The sequence below is a fragment of the Xiphophorus couchianus genome, chromosome 23, assembly GCF_001444195.1.
Source record: "Xiphophorus couchianus chromosome 23, X_couchianus-1.0, whole genome shotgun sequence".
Lineage (NCBI taxonomy): Eukaryota > Metazoa > Chordata > Actinopteri > Cyprinodontiformes > Poeciliidae > Xiphophorus > Xiphophorus couchianus.
The window spans coordinates 20815804-20831632 of NC_040250.1; the positions used below are offsets into that span (position 1 = coordinate 20815804).

Below are 15829 nucleotides of genomic sequence, written 5' to 3' on the forward strand. Positions count from 1 at the left end.
AACCTTCAGATGATCTTTTACTAAAGTCAAAAGGTGCATCAAACTACATGCTAATGACTAATGAGCTTTGATGTGTTTAATGAATTTTCCAATCAAAGGAAAATTGTCTCATTTCGCTCTCCAGCTAATCAATTTGTCCACCTTTGGCCAACACATCAGTCAACCCTTGTTTTCGGGATGAAAATAAGCAACTCGTAAATGTCACGAAACATCATCAAACACTGGCAGCTTGTCTTTAACATCTGAACCCGTTAAGCCATTTAAGCTTACGTTTGTACATTAAAAGGTAAAAACGAAGACCTCTTTAGATCGTACTTATAAAACGCAACAAAAATAAACCCAAGAAGACAGACATTTTAAGAATTAAAGCCAGCTGTCAGATATTGGCTCCCTCTGTGACCTCTGAGCAGGCACCCCTATGCCACTATTTAGTCCTCTTCCTTCTCTTCCGCAGTCTTACCAGGTGTGATCATTCTTCCTGACACATGTCTATCCAGCCAAGAGAGCGCCATGGCAACTTACCTTATCCGTGAGGGGCCAGCTGGTAGCCCAAACCTGAGAGAAAAGCTGGGGAGTCAGTGAGCTGGGGCGAGGAGATTGTGCCTACCCCTGATGCTGCGTGTGACACAGACGAGCCTTAGCCTCAGCTCAATCCTCAGAGGCTATATAAGGAATGTAAAACTACACCAAACTATTTCAGCCCAACACCCACATGAGTCACAGGGAGAAGGAGGGTGAGGAGGATTGTTGGAGGAGGACTGGGAGAGGTAACGTCAACTGCCTTGAAATTTTGGCCAAGGGCCTCTATGTAAACTTCTTTTCCGTCATTCTTCAGAAACTACACTTGAAAACCAGCAGACACCCACGAGTTAAATAAAACTAATGAGAGAGTGCATTCTTCTCAAAAGGAACGAGACGCATTACAAGCAAACCAGCAATTACATTTCAACCATCAACTTCTTAAAGCAACAGGGCCAGCGAGGTATTATTGAGAAGTGAAGCAGCTGTCTGCTCACAGATAACTTCAATTTAACATTAGTCCTTGTAATGTAAATAGGAAGCTGGAGGCTTAATACAAGTAAAACATGCAAGCTGCAATAATTTCGGGTAGAAATCCACCGTTCAGGCTTTTCACGTGAATAAAACAGAAAAACCTCTTGAAGACTGATAGAAGTAGTAATTCTGAATTCAAAAGAATATAAACAAAATACAAGATTATCTCTATTAATGCATTACACTACAATGAATTTACTGTGTTATAAAGCGTTCATTTTGGGCACTTTATAACACAAGTCAATGGTCAATGTACTGTAATTCACCTACAGACATGTATAAGCAGTTCAATCCAATTTATTAAACTCAAAAAAGTGCTCCATGGCGCTTTTACAAACCAAAACTTAAATGAGAGTTGATAGTTTTTATGCAGTTGCAGATGGTTTCAAAAAAGTTTGGATTTTGTTTGGTTTTAGTTTGAATTTGTTATGTTGATCACTGATCAAGAGAAGAATGGCTTATGTAAATCTCTGACCTATTTGTTTGGTGCATCTCTAATTTCAAGACTTCTAATTGTTTATTCACTTGCGCATGATTAAAACGAGAGTTTCTAGATTGCATCAGCATACGTTTTAGTTGCAAAAACTTGAAATTGGCATTTCGAGACAATGTGTGTCAGCACAGAAGACTCCAACAGCAACATATCCTGGTAACAGAGGTCACATTTCTCTTGTTAGACCACCACACAGCAAAATGATCATTTGGTTGTTAACCAGACTGCTTTAAGCTTCATTGTTCATTAAATGCAATCCTGTGAAGGCAAATTAATCATCCAATTATGTTGAATTAATGAAAATCATGACCTAATATTTACAACATATTATCCTAAAACAAAATGTTACATTATGTGGGGAACATGTTTTGTTTTTCTTCTTTATATTAAACGTACGTCTCCTATGCAGGGAGTTTATAGAGCTACGTTTCAAATGGTTTTAAGAGAAGTGCTAATTAAAGATCATGCTGTGCAGACTCATAAGTTTACGCTCACAAAAGTACAGGAAGTTGGACGTAAAAAAACAACAACAAAAGCTACAAAACGTCTTGAAGAACAACCAGGCAAAGCCATAAAAGCTCATTAGACAGCACAACACACCCAGCGCAGTTACTAACGCTGCGACAAAAAGTTAGTTTTAAAGTCACGTCGCACACAAAGATACCAAATACAGAGACTTTTGAATTATCTTACCTCTTGTGGCTCCTTCTGTTCGCCGGACATAGCGAGTTATAAGAGCTGCGAGCGATGAAGAACAAAGTCAGTCCCAACTTTGTAGTTTTCCTCAGAGCGGAGGTCAAGAAGCCGCAGCAAGTCTCCCTCCTGTTGAGGCACAAATTCATTCCCTCAAAGTCTTTCCAGCAGGACCAGTCTGTGACGTCACACGTCACGTGGTTTGGATCGCTGGGCGCGCGCATGTCAGCTCGTTCGCCATCCAGAGGCTGTTGCAGTAAAACTAGTTGTGTTTTGTGACAACAACAAAAAAATTGTACCAACACATAAAGCTGGCTTTAATTATTGACCAAATGTGTGGAGGGGGGAAAACCGGAAATAAACTCAGAGTCCAGCAATGTTACAAGAACAAACTTTTATTAAAACAAAAGATAGTTTTCAACATCTTTTAGAAACAAGCAACATTTGACAAGCAACTGTTTCCAACTCCTTCATCACGTTGTCCCTGAATAAAATCCATTGCAGCAAGAGATCTCTTCTAAAGATTAGTAAATAGAGTGCATGTGTAAGATTTAATTACATTTTTATACAGAGACCTCACAGATTTGGCAGAAAGAAAGCATTAGTGAAAAATCAAACTATCATCTAAAAATTAAAACCGTATGGTATAACTGCAAACCATCTAAGAAATGGCTGAGGTAGGAGGGCATTATAGTCAGAGAAGTAGCCAAGAAGCTTGTGGGAACTTGGAGGAGCTGTAGAGATATATTTTTGGCTCAGCCAGTTAAACTTTATGCATTAAATGCAATAAATTGATTAATATGAGAGCAGCAAGGGGTATGTAAGCAATTCAGTGAGCAAGAAGATTAAAAGTCCAGAATACGCTTCACAAATCCTATGTGGTTGCGTGATGTTTCTCTTCGTGAGATTGTTTTACAACAATATTGTTTTCAATTGGAGGCTTCGAAGAACCTGACATAATGTAAGTTACAAAATACTTTATTTCCCCCTTTTGAACTAATGAAGTATTTTCTGAATTTGAATGCTCAGAGTCCGACTCACTGCTTGCACCGAGATCTAACCCTGCTGACCAGACAGACCAGCAATATCCTTCCACTGTGAGCTTCACTATCTATTCAGTAATGCTATTTTGTGACATTTTCACCACCCTCTCTGGGTGCTTTTCTTGTGAGTCCACAGTGTCATATATTTTCAGCTGGCGGTACATAATAAACTGTATTAAAGAGCACTCAGTGTCATTATGTGCAACCTCATTTACATATTAAGTACAATCTTGAGATTCTTATTTAAGTTACATTTATCTTTAGCTATATTTCAAAGGGAGTGCTGTATAATCTAACTTTGTTGCAGTGTTAAGAGAAGTGACTATTTAACAAGGTCTTAAACAGTAACACATTGTTACATGCTAAACAATGTGTTACTGTTTAGTGACACACTGTGCCAGATCATGTGTGGTCTCCAATTTCCAGAGTGGTTAAGGTAACAATTAAAAAAAACTCAGCCTCCTTGTGTAAGTGTACAAACTCTTGAGCTAATACTTTATTGAAGCACCTTTCGATATAGCATTCATACTCTTGGAGGAGTCTCTCAGAATCCTGACTTGACAATATTCCCTCACTCTGCCTTGTAAAAAGAGCCCAAATCTATCAGACTGCCTGTACAGTCCTCTTGAGGTGAGCCCACAGATTTTCTGTCAGATTTTGTTCTGGACTCTTGTTAAACCATATCAAAACTTGCTTTCTTGATTTGGATGTGTGCTTGGGCTCACCTTGATGCTGAAAAGCAAAATTCCTGTTTACTTTTAGGTTTCCAGAATAAGTCTAGTTCTCTGAAGAAAGAAGTAAGCCAAGAGCATGATGCTGCCACCACCATGTTTCACTGTGGAAGTAGTGTTCTTTGTGGTGAAGCTGAGTGATGTTTTATACCAAATTTACCTAAGAGGGGGCAGCATTTCCATATTTTCTCCAACTATTGAAGCTAGTACCGTCCCTCGGTGTGTGTAAGCGTAAAGAAACACCAAACACGACAAGTGAAGTTAATTTTTTGGTTATATATTTGATATCGAGCCCTCGTCTTGCAGTTCCTAGTTCAGCCACCAGATGCAGACAAAGGCTAACAAAACAGCAGTGGTACCCTCGGGGTGCTGCCCCTCTTCCATCATCACAGTGGACGAACAAGTGGTGGAGAAATCATGAATCACCAGTGAGGGCCTTACATTGAAGCCTTTGTTGTTGGTTGTAGATAGCTTAATTGCTGTCTCCATTCGCTCCTGTAGCGTTTTTGAAACGGAAGCGAGGGCAACGAGTTGCGTATTTTTAATACAACAGAACTGTTCTTTTATTTTTTTTTTGTGTGTGTGTGTGTGTGTGTGTGTGGCTTCAACGTCAGCTAGCTAAACCAACTAGCCTCAGTTAAACTTGCACTTTTTTGTGTGTGTACTATGGCCGACAACGGGGCGCACCTGGCCGAAGAGGATCCTGCGGCGGCTTTCCTGGCCCAACAGGAAAGTGAGATTGCGGGGATCGAGAACGACGGAGAAGGGTTCGGGGCGCTGGAAGGAGCGGACGACGTGCCGCCTTCTCAGACAGCAAACTATGGTAAGTTTGGAGTTGAACTAACGTCCGCTTGATGCTAGCAGGCTAACGAGCAAAGTTGCTAATTTGCTTTATGGCAGCTGTTACGAAATGATGTAAGTTTAAGATAAAATGCTCCACCTACATAGGTGCGTAGTAACACAACTGGTTAATGTAATAAGGAGGTGTAAATGATTTTAGATTACGAAGAAGATACAACTCTTGATAAAACAACTGACAAAGCGTTAGCTTTTTAGCATAGCACATAGCCAGGAGTATGCTTGTTTAGCTCACCTGCTCCGCGCGGTTTAAGCTTTATCCTGAGGTTTTGGGGCGACCCACAAACACAGCGAAACATACAATCATAAAATTATCAATTGGTAAAATTTGTGATTAATACATAAATATAACACAGTTTTTAACCCGTGATAACATGACAAAAAAAAGGCAGTCTTAATTTAAACTTTATTGAAAGTAAAATCTAAAAATGATTGACGCACAAATGTTAGGAGTGATCGTTGTAATGTTTTATCCCACAAAGTTTTTAAAAGCCATTTTTACATGTCTGAAACATTCTTTTTGGATTATTGGCTGAGGTCTTGTAAATAAAATAGTTTTTTCTGGTGTCATGTTTTCAATTTCAATTGAAAATAAAACCTTTTAATCTTCCATTATGTTTGTGTATTTAAAGTTTTTTTAACCTGATGTTAAAAAAAAAATAATAATAATAAAAAGAATTTAATAATTGCACGCACCAGCACTGCAAATTGCTACTTTTTTCAGTCTGTAAATGCATATAAACATGTTCTCTGATGCACTTTGTTTAGACTTAAAAAAATCAGATTGAACCCATTATCACAAGACAATCTCCTTTTTTTCCCCAAGGTATGAAAACGAAAGTTTCAGAATCAGACATATCACAGATCTTGATTCTTTTTTTTTTTTTTTATACACCTGAAAATCCTGTCTCGTTTGCCATCGAAGCAACAGAGGCGACAGCAGCGCCCAAACAGGTGTGGCAGCATTTCTAAGGTCTTAACAGTCTCAAGACCAAGAGACGTCAGTGACGGTTAGAGCATTCAGTCGGTGAAGTTACAGCAGAGGGGACGACGGGATTACTGGAAAAACTCCTAGAAACTGTGTTTAACTTTAAATGTGTGTGTGTGTCTCTAATCATTATGTTTGACGACTTTGAAGAGGAGCCTGCCACGGTGAACGGAGACCTGTTCCAGGTGAGGTTCTTCCTGTTCATGAGTGTTTGGTTCACCTGAACCCTATCTAAATAGCAATATTGGAAGAGGTAATGGATTTATGATTGTTTGTTATTTGATTGAAAGGAGTCTAATGGCCCAACAGACAGCTATGCAGCCATTGCCCAGGTGGACATTCAGAGGCAGGAGCCAGAAAGTTTGCGCAAGTGGAAGGAGGAGCAGAAGGCTCGCCTCGAAGCATTAGGTAGCAAAAGATGATCACTTTTGGTTCTCAGTAGTATGGAATTTTTGAACTTGTGGATAAAACATGATGTTTTTTTGTTGTTTTTTGGTTGTTTCACCCTATAATAAGACTCAGCTTCCAAGGCAGCGGAGGCAGAGTGGAGAGACAAGGCCAAGAAGGAGCTGGAGGACTGGCATGTCCACCAAAACGAGCAGATGGAGAAGAATAAGACCAACAACAGGTGAGAAAGAACAACACTTCACACAGAGATGTACACTTGTCTACGCCGATCACTACAGTAAATATAGTTGATTCAGATTTAAGAGTCCATTTTTTGAGGGGAGATTATTCAACAAAAAAAAGTTGAATATGTCAAAACAGTAGAAAATTAAATATTTTATTAATGGCTCTGCTTTACTTTTTTCTTTTCTTTTTTTTAAGAACTGATTTGCTACTGCCAAAAAAAAACTCTTGATTTCTATGTTTTCACATGTGTTGTAGTCTTTCCTTTTCTCGTTCAGGCTAACTAGATCTTTTCTCACCACTTTCCAACAGACTCTGTCCAAGTCTGGCACGGTATTCTGCATCTGTTAGCTGTAGTGGGTTTTTTTTTTTGTTTTCCAGAGCCCTGAGAAATAATCCTCTGATGAGATATTAATCCTGAACTGTCCCGTTAAGTTAAAACAAAAAAAGAAAAACTGCCTGGAACCAAAAAAAAAAAAAAAATTCCAGGAAGTAAATTTTTTTCAGATTCCAAGAAGCAGAGAGCCCATTTTTCATCCAAAATACCACCACAAGGGCGATTAAATCTTCTCAGCTTGTTGACTACTAGCAGATTTGTTTTGGACCTTTGTAAACTCTTCTCCACCCTTTTCCCCCACTCATCAGAACTTTCTCTCAGCGCTTATAAATCGCAGCCTAACATTGCTCCGCTTGTTGTTTTTTACTAAAACTGTTCTCTCTCCTTCTTTTTCCTGCTTTCTGGGCCTTGCCTGTGCACTAGGATTGCTGACAAGGCTTTCTACAAACAGCCCAACTCTGATCTTATAGGCTTTGTGTACGTTTAGAGTTCTTGTGCTTTTTAATGTTGTACGCTCTGCCGCCCTTTGTTGTACGCATGCCTCCCCGCAACCTTTAGCTCGTAGTCAGATTTCAGTAGATGTTTTCTTTGACATGTTCAGATCTTTGCAGTGCATTTCAAAACAAAAAGGGAAAAGATAAGATGCACGTTAAGTGAGTAGCAAAAAGTATTCGCACTCCTTATACTCCTTCACGTTTTGTCACATTGCAACCTTAAAGGTTTTGGGGTTTTTTGTTGTTTTTTTTTTTTTTAAGTGTGGCTTGCCTTTGTATTCAGTCAGAACTATATTTTCCTTCGGTTACAGCTGCTTTTTGGAGTAAAATCAAAACGTTATGTCTAAAGCACATTTAAAACAGAGCTGACCAGAGGAGTGTACAATCAAAAAAAAAAGAATATTAAAGGGAAAACAGTTACGAGACAAATAAAAATAAAAGAAAATATTTTTAAAATACATAAAATTGTATATGTTAAAACAAGGAAATTAACAAAATCCAGGAAGAAACAACTCAGTTGCCTGTCAACAGATTGTGAATCTCTGCTGCTCCTCCAGAGCAGATTGGAAGTATTGTTTGTTTCCCTGATTAAAGCTTTTCTTGGACAGCCAGGTTTTTGTGAGTTTAACAGCGCCGTTTGTTTCTCCAAAGCTTGGGAGATTGTCATTATCTCTAGCCAATTTTAAACAACTTCATCTGTGACTTGACTGCTGTTCGTCTATCCCCGAGGGAAATTAAATGTTGTATCTCATCTTCAAAAGAGTTGTCGTGCATTGTGATGCTGTAGGCAGGAAGAACCTCAGGTAGCAGACAGTCTTGCAACTAATCTGAAGAAACCTCTGACTGATGCTGTATGACCATTGCATGACATTACAGTTTGCTTTTTCAACTCAGTATTTAACAGTAACATGCCCCAGATGATACCATCAGTGCTTGCCACGTACTGCTAATCCACCTCATTTGTTTTTGCTGCTCCGACTTTAAATTTCTGTCTGTCCGTACGATTAGAGCCAGGCTGAGACGTTCAAGTCATCTTGTCCATCAATCAAAACGTCCTCCTTCCGCTCTGTTTTCGAGGTGCTAATCAGCTGGTCCCAGTGGTTAAAGACGATGCTTTGTCGCGTTGGTTACACATAACATTCATCCGAAAGTTAAAAAGTAAGAGCAGAAATTCTTCCTGCTACAAAGCATCCAAATAATGAAGAATAACTGTCCAAATACTCAACGACTCAACCAAAACAAAAATTATGAACAGAAGTCTACAAAAGGAACAAATCAGAACTTGCCTAACAAAATGCTGTTACCATGTAATTCTAGAATTATATTAAAACTCTATATTAAGACTGTTACACTGACGTTTTTACTAATTGTGTGACTCGGTTGGGGGTATTAGAATAAAAGAAATTTAATCCAAACATGCCACACTATTCAGATATTTGCTGGCAAAACATTTCAATAACCTTTGCATCCTTCTCCTTTAAAATCCAAGTAAAGTACTTTAATACTTGCAGTTGCAATGTGATGAAATATGAAAAATTCAAGTGTCACGAATATTTCTGCAAGGCGCCGTATGTAAAGAAGCCAGTGGTTGTAGCTTGCATCGTGTGACAAAGCTCAGTCGGTGAGCCGGTTTTCATCCTCTTCCCCACACGATCTCATTTTTCTCCCTCTGGCTGCGTCCCGCAGAGCGTCCGAGGAGGCCTTCCTGGCGGAGACCGACGGCGACAGCCCGGGATCCGAGTGGGAACGAGTGGCGCGCCTGTGCGACTTCAATCCCAAAACCAGCAAGCAGGCGAAGGATGTTTCCCGAATGCGCTCCGTTCTCATCTCTCTAAAACAGACACCTTTAGTCCGCTAACCGGAGCGCTTCGGAGAATGTTCTCGGCAACGTCGCCTTTTCGGTTTTAACGGCACGTTGTGTCCGAATGATTTTAGTCCTTTTCCAAATGAATTCCTGACATGTTAAGAACCTTTTAAAACTTCCTGCCTTTCTTGATGACTATATATTGATATACTTAACGTGAGGCTCCCGTGAGAAGACGGACTGCTCTGTTACACCTTTCTAGTCTCTGCTTTAATGTCACTATACTGAAGAAAATACTGTTACTGTAAGTAAATGGTCCCCACCCCTTTAACTTATAATTTTTAGGTCAACTTTGTTTCTACCAATATTTTCGAATGCCTTGTTTTTATTCATTCTTTAAATTAACATTTTGGTCAGACACTTACTAAATGCAAACTGGATTGTATCCATTTATGCCTCTCATCAATTTATAACCATGCATCACAAATGTTCACGTTTTATTTGGCATTAAATCACTAATTACCGTACTTAGGTTCTAGGTAGCAAACATGTTTTGTTTTATTTCACAGACATACGCTTGTGGCCTTTCTGATCTCGCTTAAAAATATTAAGCCAGATAGTTTTCTCACTGATGAGGCAATGTTTTTGTTTGTTTTTGCATTAAAAAAAAAAAAGTTAGACTCACAACCAAAGACATCTGCTACAGTCTGAATTTAGAAATTAAAATTTGCACTTTTTTTGTTTCACTTATCTTTCTCTCCATCTTTGTGTTACACCAGCACACAAAACTTTAAATACAGGTATTCATTTCAACAGTGATGTCTGCACATTGTTCACATGCTGCCTATTTGGAAATAAACAAAACACCGAATGTTTGAAGGGATGTGGAAAATTAAAAAAAACGGAAGGAATCTGCAGATCACTTAATTTAACTTAAAATATTCCCCTGCTGAGCTTGTTGCCATTTCATAAACCTTGGAGATGATCACTTGAATAAAGTCATGTGTAGCCCAGAATATCTTGCTTATTGTCACACCTTTCTTTTGGGGTGTTTGGGGACTTATTTAGAATATAAATTTCTGAATGTTGAAGTGCCTTTGCATTACCAATGTGCTGTGAAAAGGTACTTGCCTCCTTGCATTAGCAATTTCCTGTTTTGGTTTTACTTAAAACATCTGAATGTTTTCAGTAAAATTCAAACATTTACATCAGGGTATCCAGTTGCAGAGCTGCTTTCCTCTAACATACCCAAATCAAATGACTAAAATCCTTGGTCAGCAATCAGCCAGGCTTGGTAACGAGCTAGTTGTTTGATTTTGCAAAAGGGTGAATATTTTCTCACAGCTTCTTGTAACTCTAGATTTCTAGACGCAGGAGTCTAAGGAAGACTTTGACTGCATCATTTTAGAATTCTCCCAGAGAGACATTTTCCATGCTGCATAATCAAAAACAACACAAATATGGCTAATTTCATCAACAGAAGAAACATTTAATTCAAAGCTGAAAAGTCTTGGCGCTATTAAACCAATTTCTCATTTGCTTACTTGGGCCGACACCGCTTTGCTGTTCTGCACAGCTGATTTTTAACAAGTGGGCAGTTCAATGTTTAAAAAAAACAACTATAAATAGGCTGTGTAACTGAACAATGTTGACTATATTACACATCATTCATACACATCAATTGGCCTTTATATTCAGAGGCCAATTCAACAATGGATCTGGTCTGAGTCCAGAGTGAACGGACACTTTTCAAGAAGCGTGAGGTTCGTTCGATTTCACTGCTTGGGTTTCAACGATGTGGCAAAGATGCCAACGATGATGGCGACTACAGTGAAGCCTTGAGCGAAAATACGACCCCTCATCATCAGCTGGGACTGCCTGGTTTTTCCTTGGTGGAAGGCACGAAGACCATACAGCAGCGCTCCGGCTGTTGCTGCACAACCTGAAGAACATAAGGGACGGGAGAAGTTAAATATAAATAAATAAAAGATACGGAATTGACAACGCCAAAATCATGTTTCACTGCAGGGCTGGTGTGTTCAAGGATTGCTACACGGCTATCTATCTTTTCTTTTTCCACCACTATGTTGATCCATCACAGAAGTCCAAAGAAATACACGAAGATTACACTTTCACAATATTAGAAAATCTTCCACAGGCAATAATATTATCAATCCTGTGATCAGTTGTGATCATTTCCTGCTCTCTCGTTCTCATCTATGCTTTCATCACTCTGTGACCTTCAGTGTTTTTAAGCAAAGTCATTTGTGTTCAGTGTGAGCATCTAGTCCACTAGCTAAATATTACGTTAGCATGAAAAATGCAAGTTCATAACACTGGAAATATAGCAGCCAACGGATATGAATATACCACAGAGATACTGCTGTCATGACATATTGTGTAGCTGGATACACGTTTGCAGCTCCTCAAAACTTTTAGTTCAAGGGACAAAATAAAGACAAAACATTTTGTATGTTTGAGAAAACAAAATGGAAATGACAACAAAAACGACATATAGACAAAAAAATGGCTTAGCAAAACATTAAAATAATGTTTTAATAGTGTAACTGCTTCAGGGAGAATAAAAAATCAGCACAATTTTCGAATAAATATATCACGTACGTTTACGCCAAATATATGTAAGGTCCAAGGTACAGTCATTCCTTCCAAATCATCCAACCATTACCGCGTGTTAGCACAAAAAAGTTGTTTTATGGAAGTAAAGGGTGGCCCTGCTAACAATATCATTACCAAAAGTTTGCACTGAAATATTAATTTATAGTTTTCTACGTTTTGTTACTTACTGGGGTTTCCTTGTTTCAACTACCGCCCTTTACACAGCAAGGTTGCACTGTAATATTAATGCATGTAATGGGAAATAATTGCACCAAGCGGTAATAGAGGACATAGCGTAGTACACTTGTGTAACTTCTGTCTGCGGTGCCTTTCTGTTTTGTGTAACTCACCTATCGGGACGAAAGGATTCTCCTTGGTTTTCCTCAAGAACTTTTCCTTAAAGCTCTCATTTTTGGCCAGCGTTACTGGGGTGAAGCCTTCGATGACCGGGGCCTGAGACGGGTCAAACGGCATCTGCCCCGGTGCCTGCATTTTAGGCGCTTGATCGGGAACCGCTGGTGCTGCTGCCGCCGCCATGATGGTGCTGGAACGCTGACTAAATAAACACACTTCCGGCTACACTATCCGACGGCTTCACAATAAAAGTCTGGTTGTTTACCAAGAAGGAAAACAAGGGAAGGTCATCGACAGTAACATGTCTTCCTAGCCTTTTCCTGTGTTGTACCAATCCCATACCTTGGCTTACAAATAGTTAACTACATTCATCTTTAAAGTATGGAGCCGAGTCTCTGTCGTGGCCATGATTTTTTTTCCTTCGATGTTACCAGTCGGGCTGCGTATTAAAGATTATAATAATCTTTTTCTTCTCCTAAAACTAGCAACAATATACATGTAGAGACATGTTATGGCTAAATTTACACCAACACCCGCCGCCAGATGGCAGTATCATACAACTCCAACCCTGTTTACTACTGGAAGTCAATATACGCCACAGACATAAATGTTGAAGACTTATAATGCTGCGTTTAAGCATTTCTGTTTAGAAAGAATAATCACATAACTTGAGAAACAGCCAAAATATGGTGCAAACGTTTTGAAGTTGTGGCCGAAACATTTGCACACCTCTCTATTTGGTTAAATGTTCCTGGTTAAGTTTAAAATAATTCCCTTATTTTAAACATCAACAGGCTTCTGGCTAGATATTCTTACACACTTCTGAAACGGCAGAAATAATTTCCTTTAATGCTTCTTTGAACAACCCGGCAGAAAAAAATCGTATCTTTTTAAACATTCACACGGTCCAGGTCAGTGGTAAGGAGGTCAGGAAGATAGTTTATCACTATCAATGCATGTTCTGCAATCATCAGAAAAGATTTAGGGTGAGTTAAGAAATTTTGTGACTTAAGAAACCATTAGAGCCCATGAACACAGCTTTTCTTTTTACTACCCAATGTGGTATTATCAAGACCACGACAAATATGGAGTGTAAAATCTGCCGGAAACCACAGAAATTAATTTAAATGTTAACGGGTGATAAAGGTGTTGTAAAATGATTTTTACAAGTTTGCTTTTGCTACATTTTCACCTAAATTAAAACATGTTGAGTTTGTTCAAAAAGAAGGCGTCAACAAGAGCTGCATCTTAGTGGATAGTTTAGTTGTAAGCCAAGAAATAATAAAAAAAAAACACATTCTTTCTATATCCAGGAGTTTTGTGTTCAGTTAAGTAATTATTCGTCAAAAAGCACACATACTTTTCAATCTTTTTATTGAATATTAAGGTAAATATTTCACATTAATACAGGCTACATAAAGTAGAGCCACTATACGACATGAAATTTACTCTCATTTTAACCCTTTTTAGTATGTAAACAATTATACATGTATTTACCACTCTAAAAGGTTCTGATTTCTCTTTAGGTAATCATCATCATCATCATCTAGTTCTGGGCCAAGTTTAAATAGCTACTTCATGTTGAGCCCCCTGCAGCCCAAGAACGGTGTATGTGGGGTTTAAGTCAAAATCACTAAACTACGCAGAGAATAGATCCTGTTGAACAGGTGAACGCGCATGTTTGTGTTTGCGTCATCACGACAATGATGACTGCCGTCGCCCGATTTCCTCTCTTCCATGTTTGAGATAGGCACATCAAAGAATGGCGTCGAGAGATCTTCCAAATTCTTCAACCCCTGCTCCGCACCTTCAGGCCTCTAAAGTTAACCATGTTGGGACTTTTTGTTTTTTCTTTGTCTCATTCCGTCTAATGGTATCACATGTTTTGCACTGTGGGTCATGCTGTGTGCGTTTATGTGGATGCCGCCTAGTTGACGTGGTTCAGGTGCACATTGCCCACATGAGGGGCCCAGGTACCAGGCCAAACCTGAATTTAAAAAAAAGAAGAAAAAAAAAGGGCACTGTGTTTTAATTACTGTAAACTTTAACCTGTAATGGTTGAATCAGCATCACAAACCTGCTGCTGTGGGTCAGAGCTGTCTGCATTGTTGGGGACCACTTTTATGATGGGATTCCATGCGGGGTCACCTGCGTGCAAACCATTGTACATTGGACCCCCCGGGCCTTCTGCCATGGGAGGGTGGGGGGTCAGCATGGTTCCTCCATACATTGACACAGGCATCCCCTATCCAGATGAAACAGGTGATTGGTATAACACACAGAGAGAGGAGAAGTCAGAAAAAGGGGAAATTCTCAGTTGTGTGCTACCTTTTGGAAGTCCATGTAACTGTTGGGCAAATGCTGAGGCTGGTGGTAGCTGTTAGCCGGGTTAGCAATGCCCGTGTCATCCTGCTCCATGGGCTGGTGCTGGGAGAAGGCCGACTGCTCTGCCTGCAGCTGAGGGTGCATCATGTGGCTGCCCATCAGAGGCTGGGACCAACCAGACATGGCTTCTGCACCAAAACACAAAGTTAGGCTATCCATTTTGGTGGATAGCACCCATACCACACTGAAGTCTGTGATATGGGTTCGCAAAATTCCAGGAGCAATTCTCACCCGAGGCGTTCCCAACTCCAAACGACCAAATGCCACCCTGTCCAACAGAAGCCGTGTAGCTGGTGGTGAGTAGAGGTGGGTTGACGGAACCCGTCTGCCGGATCCTGGCCAGCCGCTCCGTGCCGATGGGAGGGGGGACCTTCCTGTCCTGCTGCGAGGAACTGCCTGGTTTAGGCTGGGGAGGAGAAGCCACGGCTGAGGTGGACAGGGCAGACGAGGACACTGTGGGAGGAGGTGGGACCGGGGATTCACCTGGAAGAGACAAGAGACCGCACAACAGGTTTATACATGTTAATCTATTTCTATAGAAGCACGGGGAAACTGTCTGGTGACTGGATATAGCTCATTTTACAACCTCAATGTATCAATCACGGCCAGAAATAAAACCAAAAAGAATCTAGTATTTCATCTAATCAGAATACACCATGCACTCCCTGTTCAGTCGTCACTTACAGAAGACAATTTAGAGGAATGACAAAAGCTGTGAAAACCTTCTACAAACAAAATTTCCTCAGAGGCTTGACAGCTGTTTATCTAAGCTGCTACTTTTAAAAATTGAGGAAAATGATAGCAACTGCAGAAAGCAGATTTTATTAGTCTAAAGCTGCTCTGCAATATCCATTTGAAGAGTCTAATTCAATCCGTTACAGCACAACCTAGACTATTAAATGTTAGCCATATTTTGGAAATCGCACAATTAAACGCTTCGTAGTTACAGCTTGTAACGTTACCCTAAGGTCACATGAGATGCTAAAGGCAGATAAAATCATCAACTCTAATCAGTTTGTTTTTGGTTTGGAAACCTGCTCAACAGCAAAACTAAGTAACAAACTTCTCTCTCTCACACACACACACACACACACACACAAACACACACACAGGAAGATTGTAAAGGAGTATGAAATTAATGAGATGTGCTGCAATTATTTTTAGTTGGGTTTATTTGATACAGCTCCTATAAACTGAAGGATTTTTACTACACAGCAGGGCTGTTTAAAAAACATTTTATTGTTAAGACCATGAAGTTTCCAAATTAGTAAAAACAGCATAAAATTCTTCTAGGTCAGAATCGGCAACAGCATCGGTACATTCTTGTACCTAAAGATAAAATGTTCAAAA

At 39.7% G+C, this 15829-nt stretch overlaps 4 protein-coding genes across 19 annotated transcripts in view; 1 reads left to right on the forward strand and 3 right to left on the reverse strand.

Annotated features, from left to right (window-relative positions):
• Positions 1-2406, reverse strand: part of pdlim7 (PDZ and LIM domain 7) — a 37591-nt gene extending 35185 nt beyond the window's left edge. The window contains exon 1 of the mRNA XM_028009694.1: positions 2240-2406. Coding sequence (XP_027865495.1) covers positions 2240-2269 — 30 coding nt within the window. The 5' untranslated portion in view covers positions 2270-2406. The remainder of the gene's footprint in view (positions 1-2239) is intronic.
• A 1981-nt stretch (positions 2407-4387) lies between these two features.
• On the forward strand, positions 4388-9874 carry cltb (clathrin, light chain B). 6 transcript variants are annotated; one of them, XM_028009139.1, is made up of 7 exons: positions 4388-4835; positions 6000-6044; positions 6150-6267; positions 6376-6487; positions 6802-6822; positions 7250-7303; positions 9007-9874. In XM_028009139.1, the coding sequence occupies exons 1-7, from the start codon at positions 4680-4682 to the stop codon at positions 9176-9178; spliced, it is 678 nt and encodes a 225-aa protein (XP_027864940.1). In that variant the 5' UTR covers positions 4388-4679; the 3' UTR covers positions 9179-9874. The 6 variants fall into 6 exon arrangements, with proteins under 6 accessions (XP_027864940.1, XP_027864944.1, XP_027864942.1 ...); XM_028009140.1 differs by having other exon boundaries at positions 4390-4836; positions 6010-6044; XM_028009143.1 differs by lacking the exon at positions 7250-7303 and having other exon boundaries at positions 4389-4835.
• Positions 9875-10589: 715 nt separating this feature from the next.
• higd2a (HIG1 hypoxia inducible domain family, member 2A) lies at positions 10590-12311 on the reverse strand. The gene is made up of 2 exons (XM_028009145.1): positions 12091-12311; positions 10590-11066 (listed from the first exon to the last, which is right to left on the reverse strand). The coding sequence occupies exons 1-2, from the start codon at positions 12275-12277 to the stop codon at positions 10900-10902; spliced, it is 354 nt and encodes a 117-aa protein (XP_027864946.1). The 5' UTR covers positions 12278-12311; the 3' UTR covers positions 10590-10899.
• Positions 12312-13451: 1140 nt separating this feature from the next.
• ankhd1 (ankyrin repeat and KH domain containing 1) overlaps positions 13452-15829 on the reverse strand; it is a 33327-nt gene continuing 30949 nt past the window's right edge. For 9 of the 11 annotated variants that reach the window (XM_028009136.1, XM_028009135.1, XM_028009137.1 and 6 more), the window contains 4 exons: positions 14711-14962; positions 14423-14607; positions 14172-14339; positions 13452-14081 (listed from right to left, as the gene is read on the reverse strand). In XM_028009136.1, coding sequence (XP_027864937.1) covers positions 14022-14081; positions 14172-14339; positions 14423-14607; positions 14711-14962 — 665 coding nt within the window. In that variant the 3' untranslated portion in view covers positions 13452-14021. The remainder of the gene's footprint in view (positions 14082-14171; positions 14340-14422; positions 14608-14710; positions 14963-15829) is intronic. The other 2 variants (XM_028009128.1, XM_028009138.1) reach the window with 2 other exon arrangements.

What these genes read in the sequence shown, in the direction of transcription:
- cltb (XM_028009139.1), top strand. Translation starts at nt 4,680, where the DNA reads ATGGCCGACAACGGGGCGCACCTGGCCGAAGAGGATCCTGCGGCGGCT. An exon ending in TGAACGGAGACCTGTTCCAG is followed by an intron (nt 6,045 to 6,149) that starts GTGAGGTTCTTC and finishes TTTGATTGAAAG; the next exon opens with GAGTCTAATGGCCCAACAGA. An exon ending in CTCTGTCCAAGTCTGGCACG is followed by an intron (nt 6,823 to 7,249) that starts GTATTCTGCATC and finishes CCTGTGCACTAG; the next exon opens with GATTGCTGACAAGGCTTTCT.
- higd2a (XM_028009145.1), bottom strand. Translation starts at nt 12,277, where the DNA reads ATGGCGGCGGCAGCAGCACCAGCGGTTCCCGATCAAGCGCCTAAAATG. An exon ending in GAATCCTTTCGTCCCGATAG is followed by an intron (nt 11,067 to 12,090) that starts GTGAGTTACACA and finishes TATGTTCTTCAG; the next exon opens with GTTGTGCAGCAACAGCCGGA.